The sequence below is a fragment of the Helianthus annuus genome, chromosome 4, assembly GCF_002127325.2.
Source record: "Helianthus annuus cultivar XRQ/B chromosome 4, HanXRQr2.0-SUNRISE, whole genome shotgun sequence".
In the NCBI taxonomy this organism is placed as follows: Eukaryota; Viridiplantae; Streptophyta; class Magnoliopsida; order Asterales; family Asteraceae; genus Helianthus; species Helianthus annuus.
In genome coordinates, this window is record NC_035436.2 from 184225625 (window position 1) to 184248783 (window position 23159).

A 23159-nucleotide genomic window follows, 5' to 3' on the forward strand; every position below is an offset into this window, starting at 1 on the left:
TTCCTTTAGACCGTGGGGTATGATGGGGCGGGGGTTTGGGGCATGGGTTGACACGTGGCTTAGGGGGCTTCGCTGGGCTGACCCACATTGTAGACGGTATGGTGGGGCGGGGGTTTGGGGCGTGGGTTTGGTGGGCTTCGCTGGGCTGACCCAAACCGTGGGCTATTTGAATATTTTTTAAAACAACAAATTTAATTTTTTAATATTTTTAAATAAAGAAAATTACATAAAAAATTCCTAACGCTTATATTTATTCTTTATCTCTTCTCTCATCTCCAAGACTTGTTGCAACTCGTCACCCTCTAGGTGATCAATGGGTTGTGATAGAAATTTCAAATCATCCCGTTTTTGTTTCAGGGCATCTCTAGCATCTTTAAATAAAATAAGGGATACAAAATATTTAAGAATACCTAAACTTGGATGTTTAGATTGTTGACACCAAGCCCTCGCCAATGCAAGTTCTTCATTAACGACTCATTTTTGTTGTTTTCGTTTGACGGTTTCAAGTGCTTTCTCCGCCTTGGTTTTTTTTTCTTATGACTTCTCTTTTTAGGAACTATTGAAGCGGAAGGACCATCGTTGGGTGGTTGAGTTTCGGCGACGGTTTCGGTTTGTGTAAGGTCGATGGAGGTTGGTGAAAGGTTGATAGGCGTTTGTGTAAACGGGGTAGGTATCGAATCGTCGGTGTGTGGGAAGTTAGTAAACACACGATTCCCGAGATACGATGCATAACTCGCTTCAAGGGGCATAGGGGAGTGTATGAAAAATGGACGAGACATTGGACGATTGGGTGGTGGGCTAGGATTATTTTCTTGGAACCCAAACGGGTTGTTCGGGTCGTAAACACGATTATGAGGATGTATTTTCGGTTTTGTAGAATGAGAATTGAAGATGATTATAGAAGATGTGGAGTGTATTGTGGTTGAATGTGGTAAAAACAGGAATTGAAGTGTGATATTTATAGTGAAAAAATAAATTTTTTTTTTAAGATAGCCGTTGGCCAACGGCTAGTTTGCTTTGGCCATTGACAGCCCGCCATGTCACCTTGCTTCCCCCGCCCCACACCCGGCTTCAAACCCAAGCCCCAAGGGCCACGCCCCAACCCAAGCCCACCCGGGGTGGTGGCTTGGGCGTTTTCCCCCAACCCACGCCCCAACCCAAGCCCCCATACCCCATAGTCTTAACAACCAATATATGGGTTAAAGCCTCCCAGTAGCGTCCCTCTACTTATCTTTTTTGGTTTTAAAGGTTTAAACTTGAAGCGGGACCCACATGTCATCCGCTAATGCTAGCTATTCCTTTGGCTAGCCCTCAATAGCTAGCATGGTATGTGAGAGAGCCGCTATTGATGGAAAAAAAATGGTAAGGTGACAAACAATCATGCCTCATACCCTACAACCTAAGTCCGGAATTATGTAGACGAACAAATTGGTAAAGCCAAGGGAATGTGCAATATGGTACTTACAAATCAACTCTTAGTAACCAGATTTGGAAATTAACCCTTAGGATGACAATTTAATTTTAAATGTGTAAACTTGCCGTTGGTACATGTTATAATAATCTTTCACACAAGGACCTCTGAAAAATGACATTGATAGGTAAAGGACCATATTGTTTTTGGACCATTTAGGGGTTCCAAGGGGGGTAAACACACGTTTAACATTATTATTTTTGGACCGTATACTCAAGAACATTTAACAATAAGCAAAGCTATTGGGATTGAATCTTGATCTCATATCTTATATATGCTAGAGATTTTAGTGTCATTAAGTTATTGTGGGTAATTGGATTTACTTGGGACTATTAATACAAGTTAGAGGTGTGGGGTACAAGCACGTTTAACATTATTATGACTTTAGTATTAAAAAATGTCTAAGGTTGTAAGGTGTGATCCCTTAGACCATGACCATGTTGGGGTTCTAAGGGGGCACCACTCTAGCAAGGGGTCGGGAACCCCCCCCCCCCCCCAATAGGGTTCAAGGAACAATGCCCTTGGCTGGGCTTCGCATTGCCAAGTCAGCGTGAAAACTCTCTCGAAATTGTCATGGGATGGTCAATGAGAACCCCATAAGGTTGGGGGGGGGGGGGAAGAATAAAACCTGTATGGATATGACTTGTTTGAAACACAATCAAGTAATAATGCAATGTGTGTAAAGAGTTTAGAGGAAGAAATGACAAAACCGATTTATAGGGATTTAGGTGGATATTAACTAGTTCACTCTATGTCCTCTCCCCGATTCTTGAATCGAGAATTGCTCCACTAATAGTTTATCATAAACGCAAGAGATCACTAGTACACCAAACATTTCACTAGATCAAGGTCGTATCACCTTATACAAACGTCTCATTAGATCAAGATAGTGATCACCTTCTACGTTTCACTTATCTCAAAAGATATTGATCACTCCTCCCACAAATCACTAACAACTATACTGATGCCCCTTGCAAACTTCTCATTAATACAATGGTAGTGATCGCATGGATTCAATTTTTTTTGTTGAAACTCAAGAAAGGTGTATTTGACTTATCTCATGAGAAGCAAGGTCTTTTCTAAATTTGTATTGGGTGGATAATGCTTTCCATTTTCATCAAGGCTAAATTTTTAAGCATGTTTTGGCATTTCTTTTGAACATGTTTGTGTTAATAATGATAAGTGTTAGAAGACATCCATTTTTAGTATATTCCATCTACATATCCTAGCCACTTTACATATCCTAAAATCTTGAGGGACTAAAATTGACAATTCTTGGAAGTCTTTTTATTAAAACATGATAGGTATTTTTATTAAACTTTGTGTGTGTTTTATCCTGGTTGACCAACAAAGAGCCGAAACAGAGCTCTTGCTCTTAAAACCCTAATTCACTACAATCATCTCAAAAATCAAAGAAAGAAGCTGAATTGTGATCAATTCCAAGTTAAATTAGTGATCTCTATACATAGGGAATCACAAGGCAATTTGGGTGGACCCTCAGGTAATCAAGGCGGAGTGGATAATCGTCTAAAGGGAAAGCTTTGAAAGGTACGTGGCTATACGCTTCGTAGAATTTCGTTAGTATTTTAAATATATTTACGTTGAATGATAATTGCAATATTATGAAGTTCGGTTAATACAAAAACGGTGGATTCCGTATAGATAAACCGAACGGATTAATTAAGAGTTAAAAAGTACTTCTAAGGTAAAAGTGATGGATTTCACTATACTATCAAACGGGTCAAAATGACTCGGATGATAAATGTTTGGTAGAGTGAAAGCGATGGATTTCGCAAATAAACAAAACGGGTCAAAGTAATCAACATAATGAAACATTGGTTATCTAAAAGCGATAGATGTCGCTAAGAAAGCCATACAGGTTAATTTGAAGTCTTGATGTATACCGGGAAGGTTGCACGATTAATGACTTCGAAATGATACTCGGATTATAAGTTGAAATTGATTATAAGCGTTGACCGAGAAATGGAAACACTGAACACTAGTCAAAACTCAGGATTGAGTATGACTAAATGATGCACAATTCCATATAAGGGATTCGTGTGATGTTCGTTTAACTATTTATATTTGAACGGGTCAAATAAATGATATACATGTAGACAACGGCGCTTAAATTTTACATACAATGCTCCGTAAATATAGAAATGTTCATAGGTATCATTTTCATAGAAGATTGATAGTGATAAACTAAGTTGATTGATCTTAATTTCTGAATGGGTCAAATAATTTGTAAATAATTATAACGCCGATAGCTTAAAGTTAAGAAATTTGTAAATCAAGATATTGGATTTTGATTCCATATTATAGATGATCAAATTACAATCACGTAGGAAGAAACGTGACGTAAATCGGATCAATAACGAACGAGTTATGTCCGTTTTAGTAAAATCAAGTTTGGCTGGAAAATGCAGGTTTTGCAACAAATCTTTCTGTCGAAATGCACTCCTAGCGTCACGCGACGGAGGAGGTAATCAGGGTCGCGGCACACAATACCTGTCGCGCTATGCGACATGTTTGGTGGTCTTGGTCGCGGCACGCGGCGAGTCATCAGATTTATTTTTTGTTGCTGTTAGTTGTTTGAGCCATATAAAGTCATGTATACTTGTCTTAAACTGTCACACCCCGATTTCCACGTGTATCACCGGTGGGCCCGGTGGGCCCGGTGGGGGATTACCGTGACGTAGTTGGCAACAATATAGTCAAACCACAATATATAAATGCACAGCGGAAGCATAAACATAAATATTATCCAACCATTTATTGTAATATCGAGTGTATCACATATAGTTGAATAGTATCCACAGGAGGGATCAAAATAAATAAAAATGTTGTTCAACAGATAAGACATCAAGCTTGCGAGACTTCTTAAGATGCTAAGGAGCTATTGCCAGCCGATTACGTGTAGTACCTGCACTTAATCTTTTGGGAAAATACGTCAGTTTACACTGGTAAATACATTCAACCGACACTTTTGTAAAATGTTTAATAAAATTGATTTGAATGCACGAGGCACAAATTCTTTTATAACTTGGGATGTGACAACCCTCAAAATCCCATGTATTCCGTACAATTTATTAATAATAATTAATGTGCTTGACGACTGTGTAGAATTACGTAACTGCTTTCTGATATCTGTGTTATATTTACATGTGCATGTTGACATACTAATAGTGTACAGAAAAGTCATTAAATAGTCTGTTATGACTTCCTAAGTGTTAGAAATTAAAAGTGTTACAAAAATATACATAAAAGACACTTTACGGATTAATTAAGCACTTTAACGAAACAGTATCAAACCGAACAACCGGACTTTACCCGGAACATGAAAATATTGCCAATAACATTGCTTATTCTTTCCTGAGCCAATTAGGGTCCCTGAATACCCTAACACCCGCCATAAAGCTCAACACACAACTAACCGAGTTAACTACTTAACTAACTTAGTTAACTTAACTAATAACCTAACTAACACTTGGAAATGAACTAAACCCCCCCCCCATGACCGATTTCGGTCCCCATGTAACTAGAACATGTACCATTTCTTATTATTATATTTCTTGGTGTCCCATATCAAGGTGACACAAGATCTTTTGGTCCATAAGTTCCATTTTGTCTATAAGAACAAGATAAGGCACAATAGAACTTTCACACATCAACACCCACACTAAACTCTCTCTTTCCCTCTCTTCACCTCTCGGCCGAACCCCCCTCTCCCCATCCATCCATTTTCGAGATTGATCATCCCATTTCCAAGCATACACAAGTGTTAAGGATCCCGTATAAGAAGGCTTGGTGCATTCGGAAAGCGAAGGACCTCATCTCGTTGCTTTTAACCACTCGTTTTTCGTCTAGTTTCTTCCCTAGCCTTGAGCTAGTTGTAAGTGCTCCTAATCAACTTCTTGTTCATGTTTGATGTGGTTAATAAGAGATTTGTCGGTTAAAAATTATGAACATACAAGATCAAAATCTAAAAGTCTACTAAAATGATGAACAAGGTGGTTAATGGATGAATATTAGTGTAAGGCATGTAGATCTTGTGTGATTATGATTATTGGTTGATTATCTGAAGTATTGCTGGTTAATATTAATGTTTGATGTTGTCGTGATCACTAAACTTGTTAACGGTATCGATCGATCACGATTTAGAAGGTTAAACACTGAAAATCAGAATCTGTCCAAGTTTTACAGCCAACTTCAGTTGGCTGTAAACAGGTCATAAACTTAACGAAAAACCGATATTTTGAGTCTAAAATGTGATATTAGGAAATACGGTTCTAATGGCACCGGAATCGTAATTTTTGGACTCCGTTTACTATTTTTAAAGTGTTAATTTGTAACAGCAACTTAAGCTGAATTTTGACCAGCAATACATGGTTGTCATACTTTCAGTCGTAACCTGAGTTTTGTGAGGAATCGGACCATGAAATTTATACAGTAGATGACAACCGATGCATGTGTAATTACCCCACTGGAATTTCGTAAATCGGACACTCAATGAATTTTTAATAAATTGTTCCGTGGACTGTGGTCAGAAATACATAAATCTGAGTTCAGTCCGGAATATGATTTTTTATAAAATACTGATAGTGAACCGGACTCAGATATTTTTACACAATAAAATATGGAACATTTAAGACATCTTGTAGAAATTTGGGAATTTTTGGAATAATATAAATATTTTATTAAGATGTCCGAAAACAGCCGGTTTTGAATATAAATGCTGAATTGATGTAAGTTGTGACTTGCGTGTCTAAATGTCGAGTATGCTATCCGTGAATGATCTAACATGGTATATATGTTATGTGCATTATCGTATGTTTGATTTTGAGTGGGGAATGGATGGGAAACTTAGAGGGGCATAAACCGTTAAAACGATGCATGTTGTGTGATAGATACGTGTAGGAACTTTGTGTTCTATTTGAGAGCCACTAAATGACTAACTGGTAAATTATATTAGGACGTGATTGACCGACCTTGACCGTTAGCTATATTGAGAATCTAACCGAGCAAACCGAGGTGAGTTCACACTCTTTCTAAGGCATGGGATTCCCAGGGGTTTGGGAATGGGATTGATTAACTACTTGTACTATCATTACTGTTAAACAACTTTTTACTGTCCTCGGATTGAAGGGCACGTACGTAAACCTACGTACACGATCATAAGACCATCAACTCTATCACTTTAAGTCCCTCATTTATCGACTTAATCGCCGAGGCCTATGGCGAGCGGGTCATTAGTTAATAGCGCTATTAGGTTTAACAAACCTCACACCGTGCCAGTCGGACGGGCGTGTACTAATGGACTATGGGCAAAGGGTCAATGCTGATAGACATTGACTTAGGGCACCTCTTATATTTTCATAGCAGTCGATACGCGTGGTCTAGTAACACATGGGAAACCCCCACTAATCTTCGCAAACATGTCAGAAAGACCGCGATGCAAACTCATACGATACATGGTTTTCAAAACGAACAGATAATTTACGAAACAAATGCTATAACTAAACAACCAACTGTGAATTCACTCAACTTTGTTGTTGACTCGTTGTTACATGCCTTACAGGTCGTTAAATGCTTGGAGCTTGCATATGGAGGTGGTCGTTGTGGGATGCGAACTGATATGTCTCGTATTTAATAAATAAACTTTATGAACTTATTAAACCTACGTTTTGAACTTACGTTTTATGCTTCCGCTGTTTAACTAAAATCGGTTTACTTCCTTTTGGTCACCAATCGTATTGTGTTTGGTTTTAATTACTTAATTATGTTGTTCGATATGATTGGTGGCTCGATCCTGGTCATGTCACGCCTCCAAGCGGTGGTACTCCGCATGGTGGATTTTGGGGGTGTGACAGATTGGTATCAGAGCCATTGGTTATAGTGAACTTGGTTTTTAAAAGGGAAAATTTTTGATAAAAGCCAGACTATAACCAGTACAGTGCTCAACGATCCACAACGACGCTACGCTCCACGTGCAAGACTCGACGCCATAAGTGGTATGATTTATGTTATATTGTCGGTTAGATAGTTCTCACTGTGCATTAGATAATGTGGTAGTTGCTATTTGAACCTTGTGTGCTTGCTCTCTATTGTCGTCCTACACTTACGCACTTTGGCGACACTTTCCTCACTTACGTTGCTTCGTTATGAAGATCATGAACGGATGCGGAGGACGTATCAACCTAACTCAAGCCCAGCTGATGGCTTTGATCAACGAACGAGTTGCTGAGGCACTCGCAGTTGCTCCTGCAGGAGGTATAACCTGCCATATCAACCCATCTTAGGACGTTTAGATCCCACCTTCGTGAACCAACTCTTGTGCTTAACCTTGTCCTTTATTATCGCACCACAGGTCAACATGCCCAACCTCCCGTTCCTTCGATCAGCAACCGATATAACGAAACGCTAACAACCACACCGCGATTTCTACCAATCACAAGATTACCCCCTCATTACCTTGTTGGGTAGTTAATTATCTTATTTTGATCTACACCCTCGTATACCCAACTTAGCAAGCGGATGCCTCCGAATGATGGGATAGTCTTTGGGACATTCGAGGACGGCGATACGGATTACTCAACTTACATACGGACACGACGAGCTACACATTTACCTCACCCCTTTTCCCCCTTACACTACAAGAGTCGCACTTTGATCCTACGATGGTTTATCATAATTATGTGAAATCCTTTTGCTAGCCTTTGTACCGACCTATGCTTAATGCAATGCCTAATTTCTACTATTGACATACACAGAACCATCATTCCTTTACCACAGTGACGCTAGACACTAATGCGAACTCACTCTAGATTAGAGGGTTTGGAAGGCTCGAATTTCTATCATTGGTGATCACTTATTGAAACCTTGAGTGTGATGGTGTGTTTATACTCTCTTGAACGCGTTTTCGCGTCCTTTCTTTGGAACCTCAAGATTACATGAACGTATTTTTAAATTCATTCACACGACCTAAGGAAACTCCTCCAAACTTGATTGCTTACCGACTTGATAAATTGAAAACTCATCTAAGCTTGTGGATCTAGGTGAATTATTCCTCCTTCGCATGTGGGTGATACAAGGAACGACCCCAACGTTGTGATGGGTAAGTTTCTTCTGGATGATTTCTTTGTTACTGTTTTATTTGATTCGTGTGCCGATACTAGCTACGTGTCCTTAAAAGTTAGCCAAATGCTTAAGCGCACTCCAACACTTTTGAACACCAAGCACACGGTAGAAATAGCAAACGGTAAAAGTCTTGAAGCCACACACATAGTTAAGGGCTGTAACCTCGTCCTAGCTGGTCAGACCTTCTCCATCGATCTTTTTCCTATTGTTCTGGGTAGTTTCGACGTTGTCATTGGAATGGATTGGTTATCTCGACACCAAGCGGAGATTATTTGCAAGGAGAAAATCGTCCGTATCCCTCGTTCTGGTAAAGAATCGCTCGTGATTCGTGGCGACAAGAGTGGTGCTGTTGTAGGCATCATCTCTTTCCTTAAAGCCCAGAAGTGTTTACGAAAGGGCCACACCGCTATCCTAGCCCTCGTTACTGATGCATCCGCGGAAGAAAAGAAGATTGAAGTCATTCCTATTGTACGCAACTTTCCCGAGGTATTTCCTGAGGAATTACCTGGGCTTCCGCCTCATCGACAAGTCGAGTTTCAAATCGAGCTAGCTCCTGGAGCAGCACCAATAGCTCGTGCGCCTTATCGACTTGCTCCATCAGAACTCGAAGAACTGTCTACGCAACTACAAGAACTTCTGGAAAAGGGTTTTATACGTCCTAGCTCTTCGCCATGGGGAGCTTCAGTGTTGTTCGTAAAGAAGAAAGACGGTACCTTCAGGATGTGTATTGACTACCGCGAGCTCAACAAGGTGACCGTGAAGAATCGTTATCCTCTTCCACGTATTGACGACTTGTTCGACCAGTTGCAAGGGTCGAGCTATTACTCCAAGATTGATTTGAGATCGGGATACCATCAGCTAAGAGTCCGAGATGAGGATGTATCCAAAACAGCATTCAGAACTCGTTACGGCCATTACGAGTTTCTGGTTATGCCATTCGGGCTGACGAATGCACCAGCGGTCTTCATGGATCTCATGAACCGAGTGTGCAAGCCTTACCTGGATAAGTTCGTTATTGTGTTCATCGACGATATCTTGATCTATTCTAAGAGTCAGGAGGAACACGAGCAGCATCTACGACTTATGCTGGAACTTCTTCGAAAAGAGCAGTTGTATGCCAAGTTTTCGAAATGTGACTTCTGGCTTCGCGAAGTCCACTTTCTAGGCCATGTGGTAAATAAGGATGGAATTCATGTGGATCCATCTAAGGTTGAATCGATCAAGAATTGGCCTGCACCCCGCACACCAACAGAGATCCGCCAATTCTTAGGTTTGGCAGGATATTACAGAAGGTTTATCAAAGATTTCTCCAAGATTGCGCAACCTCTCACTTCACTGACTCGGAAGGGTGTCACCTATCGTTGGGGTGATGCACAGGAGTCCGCATTTCAGCACTTGAAGGATAGACTTTGTAGCGCGCCTATCCTCTGATTGCCTGAAGGCACAGATGATTTTGTGGTTTATTGCGACGCTTCCATCCAAGGACTTAGTTGTGTGTTGATGCAACGGGACAAGGTCATTGCCTACGCATCGCGCCAACTTAAGGTTCACGAAAGGAACTACACTACGCACGACTTGGAATTGGGAGCAGTTGTTTTCGCGCTTAAGATATGGAGACATTACCTGTACGGTACCAAGTGCACCATTTACACCGATCACAGGAGTCTTGAGCATATCTTCAAGCAAAAGGAATTGAATATGCGACAACGCCGATGGGTAGAGCTCTTGAATGATTACGAATGCGCTATCAAGTATCATCCGGGCAAAGCCAATGTTGTGGCCGACGCCCTCAGTCGAAAGGATACTATACCTAGGTGTGTACGTGCGTTACAGCTTACCATCCAATCCAACCTTCCAGCTCAGATTCGTGATGCTCAGGTTGAAGCATTGAGGGCAGAGAACATCAGGGCTGAGTCCCTACGAGGATCGAGGCAACGACTAGAACAAAAGGGAAACGACGCCTACTATGATAACGGACGCATCTGGGTTCCGCTGTATGGAGACTTACGCGAGCTTGTGATGGATGAAGCACATAAGTCTCGTTATTCAGTACATCCCGGTTCGGATAAGATGTACCACGATCTAAAGACAACATACTGGTGGCCTGGTATGAAAGCCAGCATAGCAACCTACATCAGTAAATGCTTGACTTGTGCTAGAGTCAAGGTCGAATACCAGAAACCATCAGGCCCACTCCAACAACCAGAGATACCTAAATGGAAATGGGAGCAAATTTCCATGGATTTCGTTACTGGTCTGCCCAGATCTCAACGCGGAAATGATACCATTTGGGTGATCGTGGATCGACTGACCAAGTCTGCACATTTTCTGCCTATCAAAGAAACGGATAAGTTTTCTACTCTAGCAGACATCTACCTAAAAGAAGTGGTATCAAGGCACGGAGTGCCAACCTCCATCATTTCTGATCGTGACGCGCGTTTCACCTCTGAACTATGGCAAGCTATGCACAAGTCTTTTGGCTCACGATTAGATATGAGCACCGCTTATCATCCACAGACGGATGGGCAATCAGAACGCACCATCCAAACCCTTGAAGACATGCTTAGGGCATGTGTAATCGATTTTGGTAACGGCTGGGAAAAGCATCTCCCGTTAGTAGAGTTTTCATATAACAACAGCTACCACACCAGCATCCAGGCCGCTCCGTTCGAGGCATTGTATGGACGCAAGTGCCGATCACCTCTCTGTTGGGCAGAAGTTGGTGACAGTCAAATCACTGGTCCAGAACTTGTAGTAGATACAACCGAGAAGATTGCCCAGATACGACAGCGAATGGCGGCAGCTCGTGACCGTCAGAAAAGCTATGCCGATAAGCGAAGAAAGCCACTCGAGTTCCAGGTTGGGGATCGAGTGCTACTCAAAGTCTCACCTTGGAAAGGTGTAGTCCGATTCGGCAAACGGGGCAAGCTCAACCCGCGTTATGTCGGACCGTTCGAGATCATTGAGAGAATTGGCAAAGTCGCTTACAGGCTGAACCTACCTGAAGAACTCAGTGGAGTTCACAACGTATTCCATGTGTCGAATCTGAAGAAGTGTCTGTCAGATGAGACCCTCATAGTTCCTCTCAAAGAGCTCACAATCGACGACAAGCTGCGATTCGTTGAGGAACCAGTAGAGATTACGGATCAAGATGTCAAGATTCTCAAGCACACCAGAATACCTCTGGTCCGAGTTCGTTGGAATACCCGTCGTGGCCCAGATTATACCTGGGCACGAGAAGACCAAATGAAACTCAAGTATCCCCAGCTGTTTAAGAAAAATGCAACCACTACTGAGGCTGAAGCTACCGCAGAATTTCGGGACGAAATTCCAAATCAACGGGGGGATGATGTGACACCCCAGGAAAACCAGGAAACCAACGCAACTTAACTAGCTTCCTCAGTAACCACGCGCTAAATTTCGGGACGAAATTCTCTTAACAGGGGGAGAATGTGACAACCCTCAAAATCCCATGTATTCCGTACAATTTATTAATAATAATTAATGTGCTTGACGACTGTGTGGAATTACGTAACTGCTTTCTGATATCTGTGTTATATTTAGATGTGCATGTTGACACACTAATAGTGTACATAAAAGTCATTAAATAGTCTGTTATGACTTCCTAAGTGTTAGAAATTAAAAGTGTTACAAAAATATACATAAAAGACACTTTACGGATTAATTAAGCACTTTAACGAAACAGTATCAAACCGAACAACCGGACTTTACCCGGAACATGAAAATATTGCCAATAACATTGCTTATTCTTTCCTGAGCCAATTAGGGTCCCTGAATACCCTAACACCCGCCATAAAGCTCAACACACAACTAACCGAGTTAACTACTTAACTAACTTAGTTAACTTAACTAATAACCTAACTAACACTTGGAAATGAACTAAACCCCCCCCCCCCCATGACCGATTTCGGTCCCCATGTAACTAGAACATGTACCATTTCTTATTATTATATTTCTTGGTGTCCCATATCAAGGTGACACAAGATCTTTTGGTCCATAAGTTCCATTTTGTCTATAAGAACAAGATAAGGCACAATAGAACTTTCACACATCAACACCCACACTAAACTCTCTCTTTCCCTCTCTTCACCTCTCGGCCGAACCCCCCTCTCCCCATCCATCCATTTTCGAGATTGATCATCCCATTTCCAAGCATACACAAGTGTTAAGGATCCCGTATAAGAAGGCTTGGTGCATTCGGAAAGCGAAGGACCTCATCTCGTTGCTTTTAACCACTCGTTTTTCGTCTAGTTTCTTCCCTAGCCTTGAGCTAGTTGTAAGTGCTCCTAATCAACTTCTTGTTCATGTTTGATGTGGTTAATAAGAGATTTGTCGGTTAAAAATTATGAACATACAAGATCAAAATCTAAAAGTCTACTAAAATGATGAACAAGGTGGTTAATGGATGAATATTAGTGTAAGGCATGTAGATCTTGTGTGATTATGATTATTGGTTGATTATCTGAAGTATTGCTGGTTAATATTAATGTTTGATGTTGTCGTGATCACTAAACTTGTTAACGGTATCGATCGATCACGATTTAGAAGGTTAAACACTGAAAATCAGAATCTGTCCAAGTTTTACAGCCAACTTCAGTTGGCTGTAAACAGGTCATAAACTTAACGAAAAACCGATATTTTGAGTCTAAAATGTGATATTAGGAAATACGGTCTAATGGCACCGGAATCGTAATTTTTGGACTCCGTTTACTATTTTTAAAGTGTTAATTTGTAACAGCAACTTAAGCTGAATTTTGACCAGCAATACATGGTTGTCATACTTTCAGTCGTAACCTGAGTTTTGTGAGGAATCGGACCATGAAATTTATACAGTAGATGACAACCGATGCATGTGTAATTACCCCACTGGAATTTCGTAAATCGGACACTCGATGAATTTTTAATAAATTGTTCCGTGGACTGTGGTCAGAAATACATAAATCTGAGTTCAGTCCGGAATATGATTTTTTATAAAATATTGATAGTGAACCGGACTCAGATATTTTTACACAATAAAATATGGAACATTTAAGACATCTTGTAGAAATTTGGGAATTTTTGGAATAATATAAATATTTTATTAAGATGTCCGAAAACAGCCGGTTTTGAATATAAATGCTGAATTGATGTAAGTTGTGACTTGCGTGTCTAAATGTCGAGTATGCTATCCGTGAATGATCTAACATGGTATATATGTTATGTGCATTATCGTATGTTTGATTTTGAGTGGGGAATGGATGGGAAACTTAGAGGGGCATAAACCGTTAAAACGATGCATGTTGTGTGATAGATACGTGTAGGAACTTTGTGTTCTATTTGAGAGCCACTAAATGACTAACTGGTAAATTATATTAGGACGTGATTGACCGACCTTGACCGTTAGCTATATTGAGAATCTAACCGAGCAAACCGAGGTGAGTTCACACTCTTTCTAAGGCATGGGATTCCCAGGGGTTTGGGAATGGGATTGATTAACTACTTGTACTATCATTACTGTTAAACAACTTTTTACTGTCCTCGGATTGAAGGGCACGTACATAAAACCTACGTACACGATCATAAGACCATCAACTCTATCACTTTAAGTCCCTCATTTATCGACTTAATCGCCGAGGCCTATGGCGAGCGGGTCATTAGTTAATAGCGCTATTAGGTTTAACAAACCTCACACCGTGCCAGTCGGACGGGCGTGTACTAATGGACTATGGGCAAAGGGTCAGTGCTGATAGACATTGACTTAGGGCACCTCTTATATTTTCGTAGCAGTCGATACGCGTGGTCTAGTAACACATGGGAAACCCCCACTAATCTTCGCAAACATGTCAGAAAGACCGCGATGCAAACTGATGTGCTGAAAGTGGGTCAAAATAAACTAACTAAAATACCCTAATTCTAGACTCTCTAAGCTTTAAATTTATAAACTAAGACTCGACCTAAACCCTAAACACACAATCGGCAAGTGTACCGATCGAATGTAGTAAAGCTAAAGTAAGTCCGAGTATCGAACCCACGAGACTCTATTGACTACGCTACGACTCTATCTAGACTCGGACTGACACGACATACTAATTTGTTTATTAATTTGGGGGGGGGGGGGGGTTTCTAAAAATCCTAAATAAAATAATAAAATAATACTAGCAAGCTAGACACGAACACAAGCAAAGGGTCTGATCAGTGAGAGTGAAGACTACCTAGGCTAGACGCAGGCTAAACTCGGAATGGATTCCTAAATGATAATGATGTGGTGTGAAACCGGGATCTTGAAATTCTCACCTCTAGGGAAATCTAAGGACCCCTAATCCCTCTCAAGAGCACACTAAGATTCCCTAGAGGTTGTTAAACTACCGGTTTTCTAGATTTCTTGTCCGTCCTCTAGTTTCTTGAAAGTGCTTATGTAAGACGCTCTACTTTGCCGCGCGAACGTCTAAAGCAACTATGGGTTTAATCTTGGTTTGATAGACAATGGGCAGTTAATTCCTTTTAACTACTCCTAGACCTACCAATATCCTCGAGCCTTTCCGCGACGAGTCTAGCAGCACACTTGATTTTAATTAATGACCGAATATTGTTCCTAAGGTTACTTACTAGATTTTCACCCTAAAGAATTAATGACCTATTATGTGATATAGACACTCACCTAAGTCAAAAACCCTAATTCAACTCTATTACGTGATAAAGACCGTCACCAAGAATTGAATGGAACAAATAAACAATAAGTAAGAAATCACAAGCACACAAACGCACCAAGATAAACTAACATAGTGTTTACAATGCAAGAAAAATCACAACCACATCAATAATCATATAAAAACCCAATCTTTGTCATGCCATAATCATCGCCTAGGTAGTTTATGAGTTTTAGCCAGAAAACATGGTCTTAAAAACAATTACACAAAGTCTAGAACAAGAATTCATCGATGTCAAACAATAAAAATAGATAACAAGAAAAACCAGGAAGTCAGAACCCGTTAATCCTTGATCTCTATGCTTCCACTTCGATCGAATTATTCCCCAGCCGTGTTCTCTTGCAAAAGGTACTCTCACAAACGTCCAGTCGATCCTCGTGCGGCTCTCCCTCCTTCTGCCGTCTCCAGTTGTCGTCAACAGTTAATGTCTTGTGCTTCTTTTTATTCGTCCACCAAAGTCCCCCAAATATTCTTTTCTGCTGGGCCATTCATGTCTCGCAATGGACCATCTTCACGAAGTTGGGCTTCTTTTTGCGATCACAAAATTGATGTTGGGCCAGGCATCATGTTATTGTAGAAATCCAATTCAAAGAAATAAAATAGATGGCAGTCAAACTCTTCAGATTCGGTCAACAAGGATTCTTTTATGATTGGAATTAATTTCATCTTTTCAGCATATTGCAAGAATAGCCCCTCATCTTTGGTAACCTATTTTTAAATAGCTTTCAACATTTTGCACTTTAGTCCCTTGAGTTTATAAAATAGAGATAAGTGGCCTCGACCCAATCACGAAAAATGGCGGCAATTTTAATTCAGTCTCTGGCATCCTACTCTGCCCAACTGGCTGGTCATTTTCATATTACTCGTTTTTGCTCCATTCGCACCAGGACCTGCCAAAACACAAAAGAATATAATATAATAATAAAAACTAACTAAAAAGAATAAATAACTATACAATAATTATACAATTTACACGGGACAAATATGTGTATTTTACCCCACATCAAATATCCCCACACTTAACCTTTTTTCGTCCTCGAAAAAGAATAATGCAAACGGAATCATAGTCAAGATAGTCGATCGGGACAAAAGCTTAGATTATTTTATTAAATCGATACTCGTGTTAGCCGCGATTGCAAGTATAATGATCCTCTTAAACCCAACCCGGTTTCAAGCCCTTATCATGCAATTTAGGTTCAAGTTCGGTCAATCCACCTAGGGTCTCACGCTACGAATTGCAAGTCCACCTACTCCCCCCTCAAGCTTATAGGACAAAAGGAACCACCACTGGGTTATTTCCTAACCGCCTTATACCAAGATCAAGAGAGTTTAAAATCAAATCTATTTTTCCATTTTTTTTTTCATTTTTTTTTTCTTTTTTTTTTCATTTACGAGCGTAGACGTTGCTTTCCCTAATCCTAGAGGTATTCCGGCTGTAGAGTCGCTATCCCCAACCACAGATTACATAGGCCTCGGTACTTTTTATTTTGCAAGGTCGATTTCACACATTCTAGCGGTATTCCGGCTGTAGAGTCGCTATCCCCAACCACAGATTACATAGAATGGCTACTTTCATTTAGTTTCTAGCTCGCTTATTTATTTATTATTTATTTATTATTTTTTTTTTCAACGAGATAATGACCAAAAACTCTAACGATCTTAGCTTATAACGGCATCCCTTATACTATTATTGGCGGTTTCAATTTCCCCACTTTCCCTAGATGAGAACCCACTAGTAGACCGACAATTAGGTATAATTAATATCAAAGGAACCCGAAACCGAATCAAGCCTACCCGCACATCCCAAACTAGACACAAGCTCAATTATTTAATCTCATATTATTATTATTTGAACCCGAACAAAACCTCAACTTTTCTATCATTTTCCGCTTTTAGTTGCAAACATCTATTTTCAAAAGACGTTTTTTGATTTTTTTCAATTTTTTTTTTTTGGATTTTTCAATTTTTTAATTTTTTTGTGTTTTTCTCCATTTATGACTCACTAACTATAAGTTCCCATCCCCACACTTGAATGTTGCATTGTCCCTAATGCAAGGATGGAAACCGGACTCCTAAAAAAAAAAAAATATATATAAATAAACAAGTGTACAAATGGAAAGGACTTAGCTGGTAAATTATCGCCTAAGCTCCAAAACTCTTGTCCAATCCAGCTCGATCGTATAGCATTTCGTTCGCGATCGGCTCGACTCTAACTAGCATGCCCGATAAATGCCCGAAATTTGAATAGACAGCTCCAAACTCACCCGAATGGAGATTGAGTACGGGTGGTACGTATTCGAATCTGCATCAACAAAAACAAGCAAAATACCAAAGCAATACCGACTCGAAACATAAAAAGACTCAAAAACTACTAACTTAGACGCATGGTACAAAATAAAAGACTCACAATTACACCACCGAATTTCCATGTTACCTCCCCCTGGCACTTTGCTCGCCCTCGAACAAACTAAGTGCCAAACCTAACCAAAGTGTGGATGCAAAGGAAAACGGGTCAACTCTTTAGTGAAAAATCACATTTTAATGCCTTAAAAATATGCAACCCGTTTCCCCACACTTAAGATGGAAATTAACCCGGAACAACCGACTCAAATACAACAACAACAATATGCAGGGAACATACCTGAACGTCGACCTGAACCGAATGGTACTGGTGGAATGGATGATGGTGAAAGCGGAAAATGAATGAACCTGTGATGCTGCTCGGGTGTCGTTCTCGGCCACGCAAAGGTGATGCAACCTGCAAAACACTAGACAAAACACAAAACAGACACAAAAACACAAATAACGACACATGACGCGAAGACACCTAAACTAGCGACACGACACGGACAACGACTCACTATACAAACTCTACAACTAACCCCAACTGTCCACAAAATTACGGAGGATCAAATAGGCGGAGCTCACCTCCAAATCGACTCGTACGGGCCGTAGCACTACTATCGTTAAAAGCACCCGTAATATCCTTAGCTTCCACGTAGCTTCCCCAAACTCTCGACTCTCCACTCGGCGGTTCGAACCTTGATTCCAACCTAAACAATCTCTCCTCTATCCACTCTAATCGCCTATCGGGTGGGTCCCCACACTTGGGTTTTAGCACATTTTCTAAATTCGGACCACTCTCAACCTTACTACCCCCACTTGTGTCACTCTCTTCCACTACCAATACCGCATTGACTCGATCTCCCGACCCTCTCATCTTATTCACCTCAAAAACCACTGACTCGTCGCCCGCTCTAAGTGTAATTGTACCTAAGAAAACATCTATAAGCGCTTTGGCGGTATTCAAAAACGGGCGCCCAAAAATAAGTGGAACCTTCTCATCGGCCTCCATATCTAGCACTACGAAATCGGCCGGAAAGACAAACCTATCCACTTTCACCAACAAATTTTCTACGACCCCCCTAGGATACTTAACCGACTTATCCGCTAACGACAGGGTCATACGAGATGGCTTCAACTCACCAAGGCCTAGTTTTTCGTAAAATGAGTATGGCATTAAATTTATACTAGCGCCTAAGTCTGCCAATGCGTGGTTTTCCACGCCACTACCAAACAAACAAGGGATCGTAAATACGCCCGGATCGGTGAGTTTTTCGGGGAGTTTATTTAAAGTCACTGAAGAGCACTCTCCTCTCAATGGGCCACTAGAACTCTCACCTATCCTATCCTTACGCTTAAGGAAATCCTTAAGGAACTTGGCGTATTTCGGCATCGATCTCAATGCCTCTATGAACGGGAGGTTCACCTTCAGCTGGGTGAACATCTCAAGAAACTTCTCATACTCCCTAACATACGACTGCTGCCTAGCTCGGGCGGGAAATGGAAGACGAGAAATGTCAACCTCTCGCGGTGACCTAACCCTAACCGGCTGCTTTCCTACTCTCTTCTCTACGGGAGGCTCCTCGGCGTGTGCGGTACTTGCTGGGTCTAGCCTATGTTGCACCTTGCCTGGGGCCTCCAACTCAATCTCCTCATCGACCTCCTCATCACTCTCAACAGGAACACTCTCTCTCACAACCTCTCCTAGACTCACCCCACTACGGGTAGTAACAGCATTTACCGAATGATTCGCAGGATTCGGGAAAGTGTTCCCCGAAAACTGACCCGGTGGGTGCTCCTGTAACTGCTTAGCAAGCCCGCCCACTGACCTCTGGAGATCGAGGAGGGCGGCTTGCTGATTCTTGAACTGGAGCTCGTTGTTTTTGTTAATTTGCTCCTGATTTTTCATGAACGCCTCCTGCTGAGTCATAAACCTGGCGAACATCTCCTCTAGCCTACTCACACTACTCTCCGACGCTCCCCCACTCGCAGGCTGACCACCCGATCCTGACCCACTAAACTGCCCCGAATTAGAACTAGTATAAATACCCGGCCCTCTACTCTGATACTGACCAGATGGAAATCCAGGAGGATTCCCAGCCGAACGATAACCACTAGAATTATTGAAGGGACCCCTAGACTGGTCAGCTATGTACTCCACCTGCTCAAGAGTGAGAGTGGGACACTCTATAGTATCATGCCCTCCACGACAAACCTCACACCTATTAACCTTTTTCTGTATTTCACTCAACTCATGCCTCCACTCCTGCCTCAAACTCTCTTTCACTCTCTCGACTGCAGCAGCTACCGATGAATCCAAGCTAACTTGGTTTACCCCTCGATCGGCCGAGGTGGTATGAACAGGAATGGAAGTCCTGCTGGTAGCGCTGTAGTCCATCTCGGAGTGGGCAAAACTCTCAAATAAATCGTTACACTCTGCTACTGTTTTCTTACCCATAAGCTGACCTCCTGCCGAGGTATCGAAACGAGCCCTAATCTCAGGAGTAAGACCATTATAAAATTTTTCTACTAAAGCCCAATCAGATAACCCGTGCTGAGAGCAACGGGATAGCAGGGTCTGAAAACGCTCCCAAGCTAGATGATATGGCTCATCTGGCTCCATGCGAAAAGAATGAATCTGGTCACGAAGGCGAGACGCCTTTGCTGGCGGAAAATACTTGGCTAAGAATGCATCGCGGAGACGTGCCCAAGTAGTAAAAGTGCCAGCCAGCTGGGAATCGAACCACGCAGCCGCGCGTCCAGCGAGTGAGAATGGGAAAACCTGGAGGTATCTAGCATCAAGACTAACACCCTCAATGGAGAAGGTGCTGCAGAGACGAGTGATGCGATTGATATGCGCGGGGGCATCCTCGTCATCCCGACCGTGGAACTGGCATGAATTAGCAATGGCGGTCATAATGTATGATGGAATCTGCCAGGACCGATCGTTCGGGATATCCGGAAGGGTGATGGGGGAATTACCACCGGCGAAGCCGGTGGTGGCCTGCTGGTAAACGGTACGATTCGCCATAGCGGGAGGACTAGGCGAACGGGAACGGGATGGTGATGGGGATGGCTTGGGTGTGAAACCGAAAACGGGGGTGGACACAGAAAATGAAGTAGAGCTAGAAGCACGTACCTCAAACGTAGATGACGAGAAGGAAGACCTGAGTGCAAACGGCAACGGCGGCGGTCCCTGCGAGCGCGTATGGGGCATCCACTGCAAAAACCGAAAACAAACAAGTAAGAAGACTCTATAAACCGACTCGACTAACTATAAAAAGACACTAAAACACTTAGACACCTACGACTCAAACAAAGAAAACAAATAGCACGTGATATGTCAAGCAAGTCCAAACAAAGTAATCAGCGCAATCGCCAAGAGTCCCCGGCAGCGGCGCCAAAAACTTGATGTGCTGAAAGTGGGTCAAAATAAACTAACTAAAATACCCTAATTCTAGACTCTCTAAGCTTTAAATTTATAAACTAAGACTCGACCTAAACCCTAAACACACAATCGGCAAGTGTACCGATCGAATGTAGTAAAGCTAAAGTAAGTCCGAGTATCGAACCCACGAGACTCTATTGACTACGCTACGACTCTATCTAGACTCGGACTGACACGACATACTAATTTGTTTATTAATTTGGGGGGGGGGGGGTTTCTAAAAATCCTAAATAAAATAATAAAATAATACTAGCAAGCTAGACACGAACACAAGCAAAGGGTCTGATCAGTGAGAGTGAAGACTACCTAGGCTAGACGCAGGCTAAACTCGGAATGGATTCCTAAATGATAATGATGTGGTGTGAAACCGGGATCTTGAAATTCTCACCTCTAGGGAAATCTAAGGACCCCTAATCCCTCTCAAGAGCACACTAAGATTCCCTAGAGGTTGTTAAACTACCGGTTTTCTAGATTTCTTGTCCGTCCTCTAGTTTCTTGAAAGTGCTTATGTAAGACGCTCTACTTTGCCGCGCGAACGTCTAAAGCAACTATGGGTTTAATCTTGGTTTGATAGACAATGGGCAGTTAATTCCTTTTAACTACTCCTAGACCTACCAATATCCTCGAGCCTTTCCGCGACGAGTCTAGCAGCACACTTGATTTTAATTAATGACCGAATATTGTTCCTAAGGTTACTTACTAGATTTTCACCCTAAAGAATTAATGACCTATTATGTGATATAGACACTCACCTAAGTCAAAAACCCTAATTCAACTCTATTACGTGATAAAGACCGTCACCAAGAATTGAATGGAACAAATAAACAATAAGTAAGAAATCACAAGCACACAAACGCACCAAGATAAACTAACATAGTGTTTACAATGCAAGAAAAATCACAACCACATCAATAATCATATAAAAACCCAATCTTTGTCATGCCATAATCATCGCCTAGGTAGTTTATGAGTTTTAGCCAGAAAACATGGTCTTAAAAACAATTACACAAAGTCTAGAACAAGAATTCATCGATGTCAAACAATAAAAATAGATAACAAGAAAAACCAGGAAGTCAGAACCCGTTAATCCTTGATCTCTATGCTTCCACTTCGATCGAATTATTCCCCAGCCGTGTTCTCTTGCAAAAGGTACTCTCACAAACGTCCAGTCGATCCTCGTGCGGCTCTCCCTCCTTCTGCCGTCTCCAGTTGTCGTCAACAGTTAATGTCTTGTGCTTCTTTTTATTCGTCCACCAAAGTCCCCCAAATATTCTTTTCTGCTGGGCCATTCATGTCTCGCAATGGACCATCTTCACGAAGTTGGGCTTCTTTTTGCGATCACAAAATTGATGTTGGGCCAGGCATCATGTTATTGTAGAAATCCAATTCAAAGAAATAAAATAGATGGCAGTCAAACTCTTCAGATTCGGTCAACAAGGATTCTTTTATGATTGGAATTAATTTCATCTTTTCAGCATATTGCAAGAATAGCCCCTCATCTTTGGTAACCTATTTTTAAATAGCTTTCAACATTTTGCACTTTAGTCCCTTGAGTTTATAAAATAGAGATAAGTGGCCTCGACCCAATCACGAAAAATGGCGGCAATTTTAATTCAGTCTCTGGCATCCTACTCTGCCCAACTGGCTGGTCATTTTCATATTACTCGTTTTTGCTCCATTCGCACCAGGACCTGCCAAAACACAAAAGAATATAATATAATAATAAAAACTAACTAAAAAGAATAAATAACTATACAATAATTATACAATTTACACGGGACAAATATGTGTATTTTACCCCACATCACAAACTCATACGATACATGGTTTTCAAAACGAACAGATAATTTACGAAACAAATGCTATAACTAAACAACCAACTGTGAATTCACTCAACTTTGTTGTTGACTCGTTGTTACATGCCTTACAGGTCGTTAAATGCTTGGAGCTTGCATATGGAGGTGGTCGTTGTGGGATGCGAACTGATATGTCCCGTATTTAATAAATAAACTTTATGAACTTATTAAACCTACGTTTTGGACTTTAAACG

The 23159-nt window shown here is 41.3% G+C and overlaps 1 protein-coding gene across 1 annotated transcript; it reads right to left on the reverse strand.

Annotated features, from left to right (window-relative positions):
* Window positions 1-17238: 17238 nt before the first annotated feature.
* Window positions 17239-22865, reverse strand: LOC110900529. The gene is made up of 2 exons (XM_035988668.1): window positions 22190-22865; window positions 17239-20881 (listed from the first exon to the last, which is right to left on the reverse strand). The coding sequence occupies exon 2, from the start codon at window positions 20876-20878 to the stop codon at window positions 18218-18220; it is 2661 nt and encodes an 886-aa protein (XP_035844561.1). The 5' UTR covers window positions 20879-20881; window positions 22190-22865; the 3' UTR covers window positions 17239-18217.
* Window positions 22866-23159: the final 294 nt, after the last annotated feature.